The sequence below is a fragment of the Chrysemys picta genome, chromosome 19 (assembly GCF_011386835.1).
Source record: "Chrysemys picta bellii isolate R12L10 chromosome 19, ASM1138683v2, whole genome shotgun sequence".
NCBI lineage: Eukaryota > Metazoa > Chordata > Testudines > Emydidae > Chrysemys > Chrysemys picta.
The window spans coordinates 2,023,800-2,038,952 of record NC_088809.1 but is presented as its reverse complement, the minus strand read 5'-3'; the positions used below and the strand labels follow the sequence as shown (position 1 = coordinate 2,038,952).

The window sequence follows — 15,153 nt, the reverse complement described above, 5'->3', positions numbered from 1 at the left end:
TCACTGTCTGCCTGCTGTGCTCTGCTCCACATGAGCAGTGTCCCACGCCCTCAGTCTCCCTCCTGCTCATCCTGCCCGCTTGCACAGGAGGGTGGAAGTAGATGGGGGGGTTCCATGTGGGACTTGCCATGCCTCGATGTAGCCTTGCCATGCAGAACTGCTTTTGAGGGGAGTTGCTGTAAAGAGCGCCTTTAAACCTGGGTACTCAGGAGTTTCTGGCATCATGGGCCTAAAGAAGATGCTGCAGCTCTCCCCCTGTAGACAGCGCTGTGACTGTTCTAATCCTCTGCAAGCCAAAGCCATTGGGAGCACAGAGCAGGTGACTCCCAAAGCAGTACTGGCTCACGGGTTCCTGCCTGGGGCATGAGGGCTGCGCCTGCACTCAGTGTGTGGGCAGCTATGACATCTTGCAGGAATGACGCGATCGGGGTGGGGGCTGGATTACCTTCTCGCACTCAGGGCCTGCTCTAGTAAAGCTGGTGCCTTTGCTGCTTGTGAGAAAGACATTGTGCTGGGACGAGGATTTCGCCTCCGGAGTGGCTCTTGTGAAATCAGGGTGAAGTTGAGCGTGTTCAGCCCTGGTCACGAAATGGCTGTTTGCAGTGAAACGCTGCTGCCTTGTTGCAGTCCCTCCTGGGGCAGGGGCGGCTCTGTGACGCTCTCCGGGGAGAAACCCCGGAGCACCGCTCATGTCTGACTGCTCGGCCGGAGCCGTTCAAGGTGCAGACCTGCTGCAGAGAGGCCCGTGCTCTCCCCAAGGCCCCGCAAAGCTGCAAGGAATGTTTCTGTTCTTAATTTAAATAAAAATGATCCATTTTTTGGAAACAGGAAATGATCTACATATTTTGGCCATTGCTTTAGAAACCTCCCCATTTTGCAGTGGGGAAGCACGCGGAGCGGGATGCCATGGGCCTCTCAGGCCCCTCATTTACAATGCTGCTTAAGTTGCGGTGCCTGGCATTTGTGGCAGCAGCTGGTCAGTTGTGGGGTGGCCGAGAGGCGAGCTGTGTAAGGTCTCTGTAAGCGTTGATCCTGGGCACTCTCTGAGCACACATGGCTGTGTGGCCAGCCCCACCTGGAGCCCACTTCTTTTTGGTAGGAAGGCTTGTGTTTCTTCTGGGACGTGACAGCAAGGCAGGAGCAATGTTGGAAGAGATAATATTTTACAGACCCGAACAATTGTTCCCTCAGATGCTTGTGGTTTGCCTCCACTGCTCCCCTTGGAAGGCTGCTCCAGAGCTTCACTCCTCTGATGGTTAGAAACCTTCGTCTAATTTCAAGTCTAAACTTCCTGATGGCCAGTTTATATCCATTTGTTTTTGTGTCCACATTGGTATTGAGCTTAAATAATTCCTCTCCCTCCCTGGTATTTATCCCTCTGATATATTTATAGAGAGCAATCCTATCTCCCCTCAGCCTTCTTTTGGTTAGGCTAAACAAGCCAAGCTGTTTGAGTCTCCTTTCATAAGACAGGTTTTCCATTCCTCGGATCATCCTAGTAGCCCCTCTCTGTACCTCGCCCAGTTTGAATTCATCCTTCTTAAACATGGGAGACCAGAACTGCACACAATATTCCAGATGAGGTCTCACCAGTGCCTTGTATAGCGGTACTAACACCTCCTTATCTCTACTGGAAATACCTCGCCTGATGCATCCCAAGACCGCATTAGCTTTTTTCACGGCCATATCACATTGGCGGCTCATAGTCATCCTGTGATCAGCCTATACTCCGAGGTCCTTCTCCTCCTCTGTTACTTGATGCGTCCCCAGCTTATAACAAAAATTCTTGTTATTAATCCCTAAATGCATGACCTTGCACTTTTCACTATTAAATTTCATCCTATTACTATTACTCCAGTTTACAAGGTCATCCAGATCTTCCTGTATGATATGCTGGTCCTTCTCTGTATTGGCAACACCTCCCAGTTCAGTCTCTGGGGCCCATTCATCCGCTGCCTTTTCAGTGGAAGCTTCCAGCAGGGAGGCTAGTTAGTGCCGACTGTGGTATTTTGTGATGTGTCTCTTGGGAACTGGACTGAGAACCCACACGTTGAACAGCCACCATGGGGAGCAATTTCCCGTTGCTGCTGACCTGTGACTAGAGGGGCCCAGCTGCACTGTCCCCATGTCCTCCATCCCGTCTGTGTCATGTGGATGGTGCAGTGAGCGATTGGCAGGTCTAGGGCTGCTTTCTAGATTTGTCTCAAACCCTTTGTGCTAGGTTGATTTGTCAGCCTGACTTCCGGGGCAGCCGTGTTTACAGTGCTAACGAGAGCAGCTGAAATCAGAGCGACTGGCGGCAGAGCAGGGCATATGTCTGCGTCGCTGGGAGGAATGTGCAGCGCCGTTGCTGGAGATGCCCTTTTGGGTGCTGTAATGCAATGCACCAGGGCCCCTGAGCAGAGAGCCCCTCACGCCCAAAGTTCACCCCTGGCCTCTTCTGACAGGCTGGCTCTGCTCCAAGTTTGTATTTGTTTATTTACCATTTAAATTCTTCTGGTAAGTAGCAGGTATGCACAGTTCTCTTCTGGCAGGGGCAGAAATATTCCAGCGACGCCCCAGAGCACTACAGCACTTCAGAGAGACCACAAATATTCAGTGTTTGCGCCAGCAGAGCCCTGAGTGCCCCCACACATCGCTATCTCTGGAGTCATCTCTCGCTGCACCATCAGATGTGCACATGGTGCTTGTGCTCTGCTCGGAGGTCAGATCAGCCGTCTCCCACTCCAGAGGAAGATTTCTGGGAGTCCCTTGCTTCCTACCTTCTTGGGGTGCACTGCTGAGATTTCCTGTCCCTGCACTGTGAAACGTATCACTGTAGAGCCTGGCTGTGCATTAGCTGGCCAAAGGTGCCACGTTGTGGCTCAGGTACTCTCTCCTTGAGAGCCCACTGACTTCCCTGTCTTCCTGGTGCCAAGCGCTGCCCACGGGGATCACATCTCAGCATTAGGCAGGGAATGTCTGGTCTGATGTGGCTTGTTGAACGCACAACCCCAGAGCCGAGGCAGTTAGGAGCTAAAAGAAGGGCTGGGGGAAGGGGGCTTTCTCTGATTACAGTGCTCGCTGCAGACCCCACTTGTAGCCCTTGGCTTGGCCTGTATTGCTCTATTGAAATAGAGGTTGCAGGAGACACAGGAAATACTCTGGATTTTTCCCTGGCTCCAATTATCCTGGAGACACTTTGGGGTTTTTTTTGTATTTCTCCAAGGAAAGTTTGTAATTTCTCTCCCTGTTCAGCCACCATTCGAGCTGCCTGGATCCCACGTTGCTGGGTGTAGGGCAGGGGAACCTTGCTGGAGATGGCAGCGAAGGAAGGGGCAGGTGGTGGAGTGGCTGCTCTGGTATGTTTTACGAGCAGCAGGTGAGGAGCGATGGGAGGAGGGGCCTCGTCCTGGTGATAACTGAGCAGGACTGAAAGTGGGTCTCCAGAGGAGAGGGGAAAGCCCTGCTCTGTCCTGTCAGGCCAGCTCCTGGGAGCCAGGGCAGGATTGTCCCTCCCTGCCTTGGTCATCCCGTCCCTGTCTAGCTGGAAGTGTCCCAAGCCATGGGGTAAGTCACGGCCTCCCTTAGGCAAATGGCTCTCATAGCTTCTGAGAGGGTCTGCGATGGGCTGTGGATCCCCCCGCCCCATGAAAGGGAGCAGGCTGGTGGGATGGAGTGGTCCATGCCATTCAGGGCTCTGTGGCAATGATATCCTATAGGCCAGTGACTCATTCCCAGCGTGTTTGGGCCAGTTCCCTAGCCTGCTTCCGGCTGGCCCAGCTGCCTCCCTGTAAGCTCTGTGTCTCCAGCTCCCTAGTGGCACAGAGCCACTCCAAAGCCCCAGTTCCCTGCCTAGACCGTGGCTCCTGTGTGCTCCTACGTCCCACCCAGGAGTGACTAGACTTGTGATAGGCCTTGGGCCTTGGTGGGGCTGAGGTCAGGGCTGCAGCCCACTGGGCTGGGGGCTTTGGGGCGAGGGGTGGCAGGGTGGTGCTGAGGAAGGGTGGGGAGCTGTCTCCAGCTGCTGGGCTAGGGTGGTCTCTGCTGCAGTTGCTCCGAAAGGCTCTGAGGAGGAATGAGAGGAATCTGCTGGTGGAGCAGAAATCCTGGTTGTGAGTAGGGGCCCAAGGGAGAGGCTGAGCTGCTGAGAGTGGCATTCCGGAGCACAGAACCGGGGGGAGCGGGGGGATCCAGTCTCTTTGCAGCTCTCTGCTTGTTCCCAGCGTCCCCCGACACCCGGCCGGGTCAGAGCCATTCTCTGCTTCCTGGCAACCCTCTGCGTGGGCAGGCTGGGCTGTCGGCCTTCTGAGCCCTGGCGGAGCAGAGAGGTGCCAAAGGATTGAGTGGTGTGTGTGCTGGGCTCCTGTACAGTGCCTGGGAGGAGGTAACAGCCTCCCTGTCCCGCTGCAGCTCTCTTCGCGTCACAGCCGGGAATGTGGCTGCCCTGCCCCACTTGGTTTCTCTCTTCTCCAGACTGTCCCCCTGCTCTGCTGCGCTCCGGCACTCTTACCATTGTACCCGTCTTCTTCCCAGCTGCCCTCCACCTAAACCTTGCAGACGTCCCTTTAGTCCCTGCCAGCCCCCTCTGCTGCTCCAACGTCCCCACAGCAGTGAGGGTTGCTCCTACCCTTGCGGCACTCCATCTGCGTGGGATTCGCTCCCCACTCTGCCGGGGCAGCGGGAGGTGCTGTGGCAGCACGGCAGAGTCAGGAACCAATGTGTGGTTCCTCATGTTGAGGAGAGAGTGATTCCGCTGCCCTGGCGTGTGCGTCTTCTGCTGCAGCATCTGCAGCCCGCTGACTTGCTCTTGGGAATGAATTGCCTTGTCTTTGTAGCAAGGACACTGGATGCGGAGCTCCATCTGCCTGACGCCCGCCCTGGCATGGAAGCAATGTGTCTCTGCCGTGCCTGCGGGGGAGGCGATTGATCCGGCCAGCGCTTCGCTTGCCCTGCTCTGTGCTGTGTCCCTAGTGGGCCAAAGCCCGTGTCGGGGTGCAGCTGAATCTGTCATGCAGGGCCAAGCACAGTTAGCTGCACCAAGGTAGCAGGGGCCCCAGGGCTGCCCCTGTTTCCAAAGAATGGAGGGAATTGCCCTAAGGGAGTGTGGCACAAGGGCGAGTCCAGATGCTACAGGCTGAGACCCACGTCACCCCTGACCGCACCGTGCCAGCTGCCTTCTGCCATCCCCGCCCCGGAGTGTGAAGGAACAGAACGCTTTAATGGGGAGAGAGGACGCTTCGTGTGGGATTGCTGTGGATTTGGCCCTGTGCAGGGCCCCGAGTGGAGTGACGAGACCTGAGTGAGGGGGATGGATCCCGTGGGGGACTCCCTGGGGCTCTGGTTTTGCAGCTGATCCTGCTCCAATAGGTCAGTCCCATCTGATGAGGGACCCCCGGGGCCGCTTTCCCGGAGCCTCTTCCTGTCCTCGTCGGTGCTGTACGGCCCTGGAGACGCTGGGTGATCAGTGGAGGAATCCTTAAATTGCAGAGCAAACCTCCTCCCCAGCCCCACAATAAAATGGGCTGCACCTGGGAGTCAGCCCGGCTGCGTGGGAAGCCTTGGTGGAACATGGCAGGGGAAGGCAGTGTGCATCTGGAGTCGGGCAGGGGGTCCTGCTGTGGGGGCTAGAGAGCTGTTGTCAGCACCATTGGCCTCCAAGCTAATCCTCTGAAAAACAGCGTGTCCCAGCAGCTGCCATCCGGAAAACTTCCTGCTTTCTGTCAGCCTGGCCACGGGCCCGGTGAGCTGCCCAGAGCAGGCGGTGGTGTTCTGTGTGGCAGAGACCCCCCGGCAAGAGAACTCCCCCTCTTTGGGCTGGGCAGTCATTGTCTGAGAACTGTTCTGCTCACTGCAGAGGGGGAGAACTGTCTCCCTGCAATAGCTGGTGGGATTCCCCAGTGACTGAGCCAGGGGAGGATAGCCCCACTTCCAGTCTCCCATATTCCAGCGGGAGATCAGGGCTCATGGCCTGCAACCCCGGCAGAGTCACCAGTGTCATCTGTGCAGATGGGATTGGCACACTAGACTCTGCTCGGTCTCCCTGCCCCGGCTCCCATCGCCCTAGGCACCTCCTGGCTGCAGCCGCCCCCACATTCCTGAGCCGTGCATCACTTTCCAGCATTCAGGCCTTGTGAGTCTGCTGCCCCACGCTCTGTGGGCTGTAGGATTTGGAGAGCCCTGCTCTGTGGCTGCTCGGTTCTGGTCTTTCTCCTCCCCTTGGCAGAGGGAGGTATAGCAACCGGCTGGGACATGGAAATGTTTATGTGCAAAAATTCCTGTGCATTGACCATATCCTGGCTAGCCTAGGGCTCCCCAATGGACGCGAAATGGCCTTGATCTTTCTGCTAATAACTCATCTCAACGTGTGTCCTCCCAGCCCTTTCCGATCTGGGAAACTTCTCCTGCACTGCCCTAGATTTCCACCACCACCTGCCCATGTCGTGGTCACTCTCCCTCCAGCCAAGGAACGTGGACCTGGCTTATTCCAGGTCACGGCCTGGCGGTAGGTGTGAGAGATGCCTTCCTCGCGAAGGTCTGGGGGGCTAGGAGTAGGGAGCCCTAACAGCTCTGTGAGGCCTGCTGGGCTTCTGGCTGTGACCTTCCCCAGAACTCAGGGGAGTTCAGATCTGGGGCTGGGTCATGTTTCTCTCTGCCCAGGCCAGAGCCCAGCCTTCACTGCCCTACCACCTGGCATGCTGGTCCCAGTGAAGAGGAAGAGGACATGGGAGGGAATGTTTGTAGCCAGGAGCCCCAGATTTGGGCATTGTCCCATTGCTTGGGGCCAGGCTCTGTTGCACGCAGGTCGAGGAGGGCGCCTTTCTCACCAGCTTAGAACAAACTCTCCTGCTGAGCAGAGTATGGGCAAAGGCGGCCCTTTGGAAGGCTCTGGCAAATCCTAGTGTTAATATTGGTCAGCAAATGGCAGAGGCCTGCTTTCAGGGTATTCTCTTCCACAGTCGTCTGTGGTTACCCGTAATTTGTCCCTTGGGGTTTCTGGTCAGCAGCCAACCAACGGCAGAGATAAATCCTGAGCCAGTCAGGAGAATATGAAATGTCCTGAACTCTCGGGCCACAAGCTGTGGGAATGTTATGGCCAGCGTCATTGGATGGGAAATGATCTAAAGACCTCGGCAAGGGAAGAGTTGTGGGGATGAACTGCAGCAGTCAAGCCGATCCCAGGGCCCTGTGCTCCAACAGCAGTCAGATGCCCTCTGAGCTGGGGCCACAAACCCTTTCTTGCTCCTTAAGGGAATTTGGTGTCACTCAGACGATGAATCTTTGCCAAAGACCCTCAGAAATGTACTAGGGTATTCTCCAGTCCTGGTGCTTCACACTGCCGCATGGACTGTGTCTCCACCGTTCACCGCTGTAGCAAAATGTCTCATTCTCTAAGGAGAGCAGCAGCCAAGGGTGGGGCAAAACAGGCCAGTGTCCTCATCGGGCTGATGAAATCTTGGAACTGCTCAGCTCCGAACATTGGCCTTGTCTTCCCAGTGCACTGAACTCCAGGCCAAGACCCTGCACACAGCTTGAGTCTGGCTTGTTTCCTTCCATCGCAGCTCTGCTGGAGCTTGGTCCAGCGAGTACTTCCAGCCCAGTGACTGGCCAGACCTTCCCAGGGGATTTGGCTATGCTGAGAAAAAGTCTGATGCAATAACTTCCTTGCAGGCGTGGATAGCTGGCTGGCATGCTTCCATGCATTGGTGTCCAGGCCTACCCAGGGGCAGTTGGTGGCTGCACACATGTGCTAGAGGGGAAGAGAGGGAATTGCTTGTTGAAGAATGGCCGGGCTGGCCTGGTAGGAAGTGCTAATGATGATGCCCAAGGAAGGAACTGCTTCCTCTCGCATTTCCCTTGAGCCGTGGCTGGCTGAGGGAGCCAGGCAGAGAGTTCCTGGATTTCTGCATGCTGCTCCCCAACCGCTGCCCCCCGTCCCCCAAGTCCTGCTTTCCAGGACACCCCAAACGCTTGGGAATTGCCTTTGCTGCTGAATGATTTGGCTCCCTCTGTCCATCCCTGGGGGCTGAGCAGGAATCTGCATGCACATTGTCTCGAGTCCTGGGGGTCTGGAATGCAGCCTCTCGGGGTGCTTGTCCCTCTGCCTGCGACCTGGAATGCCTTGAGTGTGCCCTGCCCGGACTTCTTAGCAGCAGGAAGAGATCTCAGCTGGAGGGAGAGGAAGTTGTGAGGGCAAGGACCTCAGTGGGGGAGCCTGGCTTCTGTGGAGGGAGGAGCTCTGGGATGGGGCTGTTGGTAGCTCTCTGGAGACTCTCCAACCTCCCTCCCCCCGGCTCCTGCGATCTCCACCATCACTCTGCCCTCACTCCTCTCCTGTCCCCCTCATTCTCCAGGGCCCCTCATTGTGCTATCAAAGTGCCTTTCCTCTGGTTTGTGTCTGCCCGTTGCCCCTCTCTGCCCCTCCTTGTGACGGGGGGGGGGGGGAGAGAGCTTGCTTGTTCCCTTCCGCAGCCCCCCAGGGCACTGAGCCACTTACATGCATCCTGTGCCTCCCTCTCCCCTTTGCAGCACACGTGGCTCTCCTGGGACGGTCGCCGTGGCAGGGAAGTGCCTGGTTCTCAAGGACAAACCTGCAACATAGAGCTCTTTCCCATAAACACTGGAAGGAAATGCCTGGCAGTGCCTTAAACCCCAGTGCTGGCCCAGTGCTGGAGCACCCCATTCGGCAGCGGGTGCTAGCCTTTACCTGACGTCTGTTCCTGTCCATTTCTGGAGCCCAGAGGCTGCGCCAAGTCCCTCACCCTCCCTGGGCACAGGGGCACTTGGCCTTGCAGCTCCTTGTTAGCCTGTTCTGAGAAGGGAGTGTCCCGCTGATAAGCAAAAGCCTCACATGTGCCATGGGGGAGGCTGCTGTGAGCATTAACAATACTTAGAGCTTTTCAGCTACCGGGCTAAGGATAGAGGTGGTCAAACCTCCTGCTTCAGGGCCCAGTTCGCCACTGCAGTGGTCAGGAGGGAACCCGTCCCTTGCCCTGTGAACAGCAGTGTGCAATGACTCTGAAGCACCCATGCAGGAATCGGTGCTGGAGGCAGGTGGCTGGGCTAAGTGGTTCTGATTCAGCAGCTGCTGTTTGTGAGTGTGAGCTTAGCCGTCCCTCTGGGCTCGCAGTCAGGCCTGTGGGGGCTGCAGGCCAGGCAGCGCAGGGGAAGTTCGCCCCGCTGCCCCCAGTGCTGTGCTGCTCTGAGGGGAGGGAGCTGCCGGCCACCACCCTGGAACATCCCGCCCCGCCTAGGCAGCTGTTTGTGTGCAGAACGGACGAGGGGCAGTGCAAGCCTCTCGGGCAGCCCCTCAGATTGCCTGGGGACAGCACATGCTCTCAATGGAAGGTGCAATCCGCAGCGGAGGCTTTGGGGGGAGAAACGAGCAGGTGGCTTAGTGCCAGCTGAAGGGCTGGTGTCTGCTCTCCAGCGCGAGGAAGAGTCTCCTCCCCACTCGTGGTGTATTGGTGCGGACTGCAGCTAACCACTCCTTTCAGGCCTGTTTGTTGTGCCAACCCAAGCACGTTTCTTTGTGATGCTGATGTGAACTGCGAGCAGATCCCCCGTCTGGGCTACCGGGACCCGCTGTATTTCTTGAGCTCTGTGCACACCTCTTGCAGTGGGGGATGGAGAAGGCGTGGGTATTGCTCTGAAACCCCCAGCCCTGTCTCTTCACCTAAGCCTGGTGCCCGTGGATCCTGGCCATGGGAAGCCAGTGTGGCCTGGTGAGCTGGGATCTCCCCAGGCCTGCACACAGCCTGCCGGCAAACAGGTCTAACCGGGTGCCAGCCGCTTCTGTCTCCTGGCATCTGAGCAGTGCTGGTTCCTTCCCTGGGAAACAAGTGCATTGCTGCAGTCATTGCTGCCCACTGCAGCTGGCCTGTTAGCTCCTAGGCTGCCAGGTCCCCCAATGCCATGCTGCAGTGTTCCTTAGGAACAGCAGAACAGGGCGCGCTGCGTGTGTGGGGCTGGGTGGTGACGTACGCGCCCTTTTGAAACGCTCCTTTGGGGGGCTCCAGGCTGCCTCTGACTGGAAAGCAAAAACCCGACTGCAGTGTGCTCCAGCCGCCCTCCCGAACCGGAGCCTGACTCCACTGCTGGCCACTGCACTGGGGGCTTGGAAGGGGGAGGGCAGGTGGCTCCCCAGGGAGATGGGCTCTGCCTTTGCAGCTGTCCCGGGCCTGACCCTGCACCTTGACAGATCTCCCCGCCCTGGGTGTCTTATTTTTACGGCAGGTATTGAACTTCTTGCAGTGCCAAATGTGAGCGGGTCCCTCGTATAGCGCCTGGGCCATGCTGGCTGCAGGGGCGGCAGGAACCTGCAGTGTGCTGCCTGAGGGGGACTCTCCCTAGGCCCAGGGCAAAGGTGGGTTTCAGCAGCAGGGGGCCAGCGAGGCCCCTCGGAGCCTCCATGCGCCCTGCATAGCAGGCTGGGCAGCTTGGCATTCTGGTGGCCCATCCTCAGCTGTGGGGTTGCACGACACACCCCAGGGCATTGCTGCCTGTGGGCTGAGAGTTTGCCCAGGGCTACCCCATCTCTTGGCCTGTGCCATTCGTGTGCCGTGGTTTGTCCTGCCCCCCTTCTGGCAAGCATTGGAGTAGGTGGGAGGAAACCCCCAGTTCTCATTCATCTTCTCAGGGCCCTATTCCCGTCTGTTGCCATGGACACGGTTGTACGATCTCTACCGAGCTTTGCAGCAAAAGCCGCTTTACTGTCGACTTGGCTGGTGTGGGTGGGGAGAGAGCCAGCGAGAATGACCTGGCTTTGCGGGCCCAGCTCTGGGCTGCAGTTCAGGCATATTTCTGAACCTGGGGACGGGGAGCCCCCAATCCCCGAGGCGCCTTCCCTCTGAGGGCTGGAGGGGATGCTGCTAAGGCACCAAGGACCCGCCCTGATGCTCCTTTCTCTGCTTTTCCCCTCTAGGATGGGGGGGCCAAATGTAACCCCTGGGGTTCTGCAGCATGGCCCGTCCTGCCCTCCCCTCTGCTGCTGAGACGCTAAGGATCCCAGCATGATCCTGCGGCCTTGGGGGAGCGCAGGGGAACGTGGGGAGGGATAAGCAAATGGAGGTGCCTGGTGGGAGAATGCAGCACCACGCCCCTCCTTCTCCACCCGAGTGACTAGATGGCGCAGTGGGAAGTGCTGGTCCCTCTCTGTCCCAGAGCTGCTCCGGGCTCTGACCTCTCCCTGCCACCCTGGTGTCTGGGGCTGGGGGAGTGCTGGCTGCCTGTGGAACATGCAACTGTCTCGCTGCTTGGCAGACAGGCGGGTTAACCCAGCTACTGCTAATTAGCGCTCATTAGGAACAAACGACAATGGAGGCTTGCTGGCTGTGGCGGGGGTGTGTAACTCTGGCCTGAGACACAGGGCAATTCAGTGTAGGGCCATTAACTCATGGTTTGCTCTCCCAGCCAGATCGCTCTTCTCACAGGCTTTCTTGTTTTGGGTGTCACGGCCTCAGGCGTTGCGGGCTGCGGTTCTTCATGGACTGCCCCCCAGATGTTATACAGGAGACGTGCCACCAAGCTCAGGGCTCACTGAGTGCAGGACTGCAGAGGGAAGCCCCTTTCAAAGGCTCTGTGTAATCTGGGGGCATGCCAGCAAATATGGGGCATTGGCAAAGCTGGGTGGGGGCCCAGGACTAGAATGAGGGTACTGCAGGATTAGGAATGGCCCCGGGGCTATTGGTGGCCCCTAGAGACAGTCTGACGTGCCTCCTGGAGCAGACAGGAGCGTTCTCTGGGTGTTTTCTGATGGCCTCCTGGTTTCTGTAGTGAGAACATACTCATACGTGACATTTCCTCCTGGAGGATCCTGAAGCCTCTGCAAGCTCTGTGTCTGGCCCTGTGTCCTGGGGGTCCTCTGGCCCACTTGGCTGGAGTGGGAGTTTTGGCTAAGCCAGCTATGCAGTATTGCATCTGCTGCTGACAGCAGCCCCCTCTGAAAGCGAAATGCAGTAGATGTTTAACACGGGAGCGTTACATGACAGCTCCGAGCGGGACGTGAAGCTGCAGCATGGCTGGATGCAGTCGCTCCGACTGGGCTTTGGCCAGAGTGCTGGGGGTGCCCACCCCGTGGGGAAAGGACCATGGGGTCGTTAGTGACTGAGCCGTCAGGACCTTGCTTTTCTGTGTCAGCACCAGGGCTCAGCTGCACAGTTCAGCTCCAGTGGCTTTGCTTTCGCAGCAACCTGTCCCCCCCACACCCCGTCTCCCTGAGGGGAAGTGCTCCAGAGCCGGGCTCGTGCTCCGCAAGTCATCCGGGCGCCTCTGCTTCTCCAGGAGTGGGTGATGCCCTCCTCACAGCAAATCTGTGAGCCTTGCACGAACCTGTCACGGCTAGTGAAGGGCGCTCGTGCAGAGCGCAGCCAGCTGGGAGCGGGAGGCCTGCGCCATCTGCTGGACGCAGCGGGTTTTGAAAGGCTAAGGCCTCCCGCTTAAAACAAGTGGGAGATTGTTTTTGTGCCTTCGTGTGCGCTGCCCTCCACGTGCTGGCGCTGCTCACGGGGTACTTGCACACTTGGGAGCTGCTGCACCATGTTATTCCCACCCAGGCCAGATAGATTAGCGCTGCCACCTTCTCTCCCCTGCTGGGGACTCTGTGATCCTGGCCCCCTCTCCTTGGCAGGTCCCAAACACCCAGGCTGTCTCCCTGGCAAACACCATGGGCTTACTGGACTCTTGCCAGGTGGTCCTGTCCTACCCCCTAGCACTGAGACGTGGGGTCCTTCCAGTTTGCTACCAGCCCCCCGGGGAGAGCAGAGTAGAGATGCTCTGGTCGGCTTCTCCCCCTAGATACCGCCTGCTCACTCCATTTCCCTATGCTCAGGCCATAAATCCAAACCAGGCCATTCTGCCGTGGTTTCCCTGGCTGGTTCCTGTGCTCTTGGGATTGGATTCAGGGGGGACAAGAGTTAACTTCCCCCGTCCTCTCCCACCCTGTGTAAATATTTCACTGCACATGTAAAATGTCAGGGTACTGTTTCTATTCATATGAGGCTTTGTCAAGTGTTTTACCAACGCAGACCAAATGTTGGGCCTGAAATGGGTTTCTCTGTGACAGTCCTACATATGGACCCCTCCGGATTTCAGCTGGAATGTGTACGGGCATCCGTTTGGGAAAGGCAGCCAGAGAGCCCAGACCCTGTGAACTGGCTGGATCTGGAAGCCTTGCTTGCGGGTACCCCAGTGAGCCAGGCTGGGGGACACCAGTGTTTAGCACCTTGAGCCCCAGGAGTGTGTGTGAATCCATAGTGTGAAAGACACTGGCCTTGTGTGCGGGAATGTCTTCCTTAGTGTGTCTCCCTGGTGGTGGCGCTAACACAGGCTCTGATCACTGCCCCCTAGGCTGAGCAGATAGAGGGTGTGGTGGTTAAAATCTAGCGCTGTCACCGGCAGAGCTGCAGCCGGGGGAAACTTTTTAAGAAGGAACCCAGCCTGGCTGCTTGGAGCACACGCTTCCCCTGAATCTGGAGAGAGACACACAGGGTTATCCCTTCCCTGAGCCGCTGTCTTGCCAGGAGCTCTGGCTGCCAGCAGAGCAAGCGGCCACCTGGGGAGCGCGGCTGCATTTCTGCTGCTCCCCCCGTCCTGTTTCCTGTCTGCTCCGCGGAGGGGTTATTTGTGCTCTGTGTACACTCCCTGTCGCCTGTGTCGGGCCTGCACACCAGGCTCCTCCCTTTGCTGCTTGTCTTCCTTCTGCCACCTGCCATGGCACAGGGCCTGGAGCAGGACGCAGTCGCTGGCGCGGGCACAGCCTGTGGAAACCAGTGGGGCTGTCCCCCCCCAGAGCCGTAGAGGGCTCAGCTCAGGAGGACTCTGGCCCCTCTTGTGGGGGGGTTATCTTGCTTCCCTGTCACACGAGCCTGTGTCCAGAGGCTGTTCTGCAGGGCCAGGTGCGGTGTCCAGCCCTGGTTCCCCTGTGTAGCTGGCAGCGTGGGGGATGAGGTGCTCGCGGCGGCCACACTCCCCTTGGAGGAGGGTTTCCTTCCGCAGAGCAGTGTTTAGCAACCCGGCTGCCAGACGCCCACATCACTTCCTCTCCCTGCAGCGAGGCCCTTTACCCCGGCGGTGCAGCTCTTCCCATGTGTGCATTCAAAGGCCAGGCAAAGGCGAGTGGGACCGGGGGTGGGGGCTGGCGCCGGGGAGCAGGGCAGGCTTGCACTCTGCCTTGCATTCTTTGGCTATTTTTAGGGTGGCTGTATCAGCCCAGCTGTCCCTGTGCCTCCGGCTGGAGCGCTGGGGAACTGACACTTGGCTTACCTATCGTGTTACGCTCGCTCTCTTTGCACGGACGCCCTGCCTGGCTGCCTGCTCGGCCCTCTCCTCTCGGGCGCTGCCAGGGCCCCGGCCCCAGCTCACTGGTAAGGTAGAAGGCTCTCCAGGTAAGGGCTCCTTCCCCTCGCTCGGAGTGCCTGGCGCGCGCCCACAGCTCAGAGGTGGAGCGCTCTTGGCTCCATTGTAAGGCTGGCCTATTTTTAGATGCTGCCCAGGGTGTATTGGAGACGTGCTGATGTTTCCCAGTCATTTGCCCTGCCGTGGCTCAGTCTAGCGGGCATCCAGGCTTTGCAGGGGCCCTTGGGGATGAGGTGTGATTTCCCTTGTGGCCTGCTGAGAGTGCGGCCGGCTCCTGCCCGCTGAGCGGGGAGCGTGGGCCCCGTAGGAGAGCCCTGGTTAACCATCCTGGTGACTCTGACAGACTTGCTAACGTCTAGAGAAGCCTTCGCGGGGAGTTTGCTAACGCTGGCACCTGAGCAAACACCCGGAGCTGGGAGGGCTCCTGGGGCAGCCTCTTGGGCACTGCCCAGCGGCATTGCAGTGCCACTCAGCACTCCGGGGAAGGTACGTTTCACTGAGCCTGCTCCTGCATTGTAGTGCTGGGGCAGCCGGAGATTTCTGCTTCCAGGCCCTGCCCTTGAGATGTGCTGGCTGCAGATTTATTTCTCCAAGCCCCTTTCTTTGTCGGGGGCTGTGCTGGAGTAGCTTTTCAGTAGCGAGGCAGGTGTGGGGAGGAGTCCAAGCCCTGGAATGTGATGTTTGCTGTTCAAAGGGCTGTCTCCTACTCCCTGGGCTGTGAGGAGCCCGGCTGAGCCAGACTCTGCTGCTCCTCTGGGCAGGGCCTGGGATGGCCGAACCTTGGGCTGCCTTGGCGCCGCCAGTGAGTGAGGCTTCATT

The 15,153-nt window shown here is 58.2% G+C and overlaps 1 protein-coding gene across 46 annotated transcripts in view; it reads left to right on the top strand.

Annotated features, from left to right (window-relative positions):
* MYO18A (myosin XVIIIA) overlaps positions 1 to 15,153 on the top strand; it is a 129,226-nt gene that overhangs the window by 32,081 nt on the left and 81,992 nt on the right. The window contains exon 1 of one of the 46 annotated variants that reach the window (XM_065573475.1): positions 13,978 to 14,090. The exons of 43 other annotated variants lie outside the window; for them this stretch is intronic. In XM_065573475.1, coding sequence (XP_065429547.1) covers positions 14,064 to 14,090 — 27 coding nt within the window. In that variant the 5' untranslated portion in view covers positions 13,978 to 14,063. Of the gene's footprint in view, positions 1 to 13,977; positions 14,091 to 14,132; positions 14,364 to 15,153 lie in introns of those variants that run through there. 2 more of the 46 variants (XM_065573477.1, XM_065573474.1) reach the window with 2 other exon arrangements.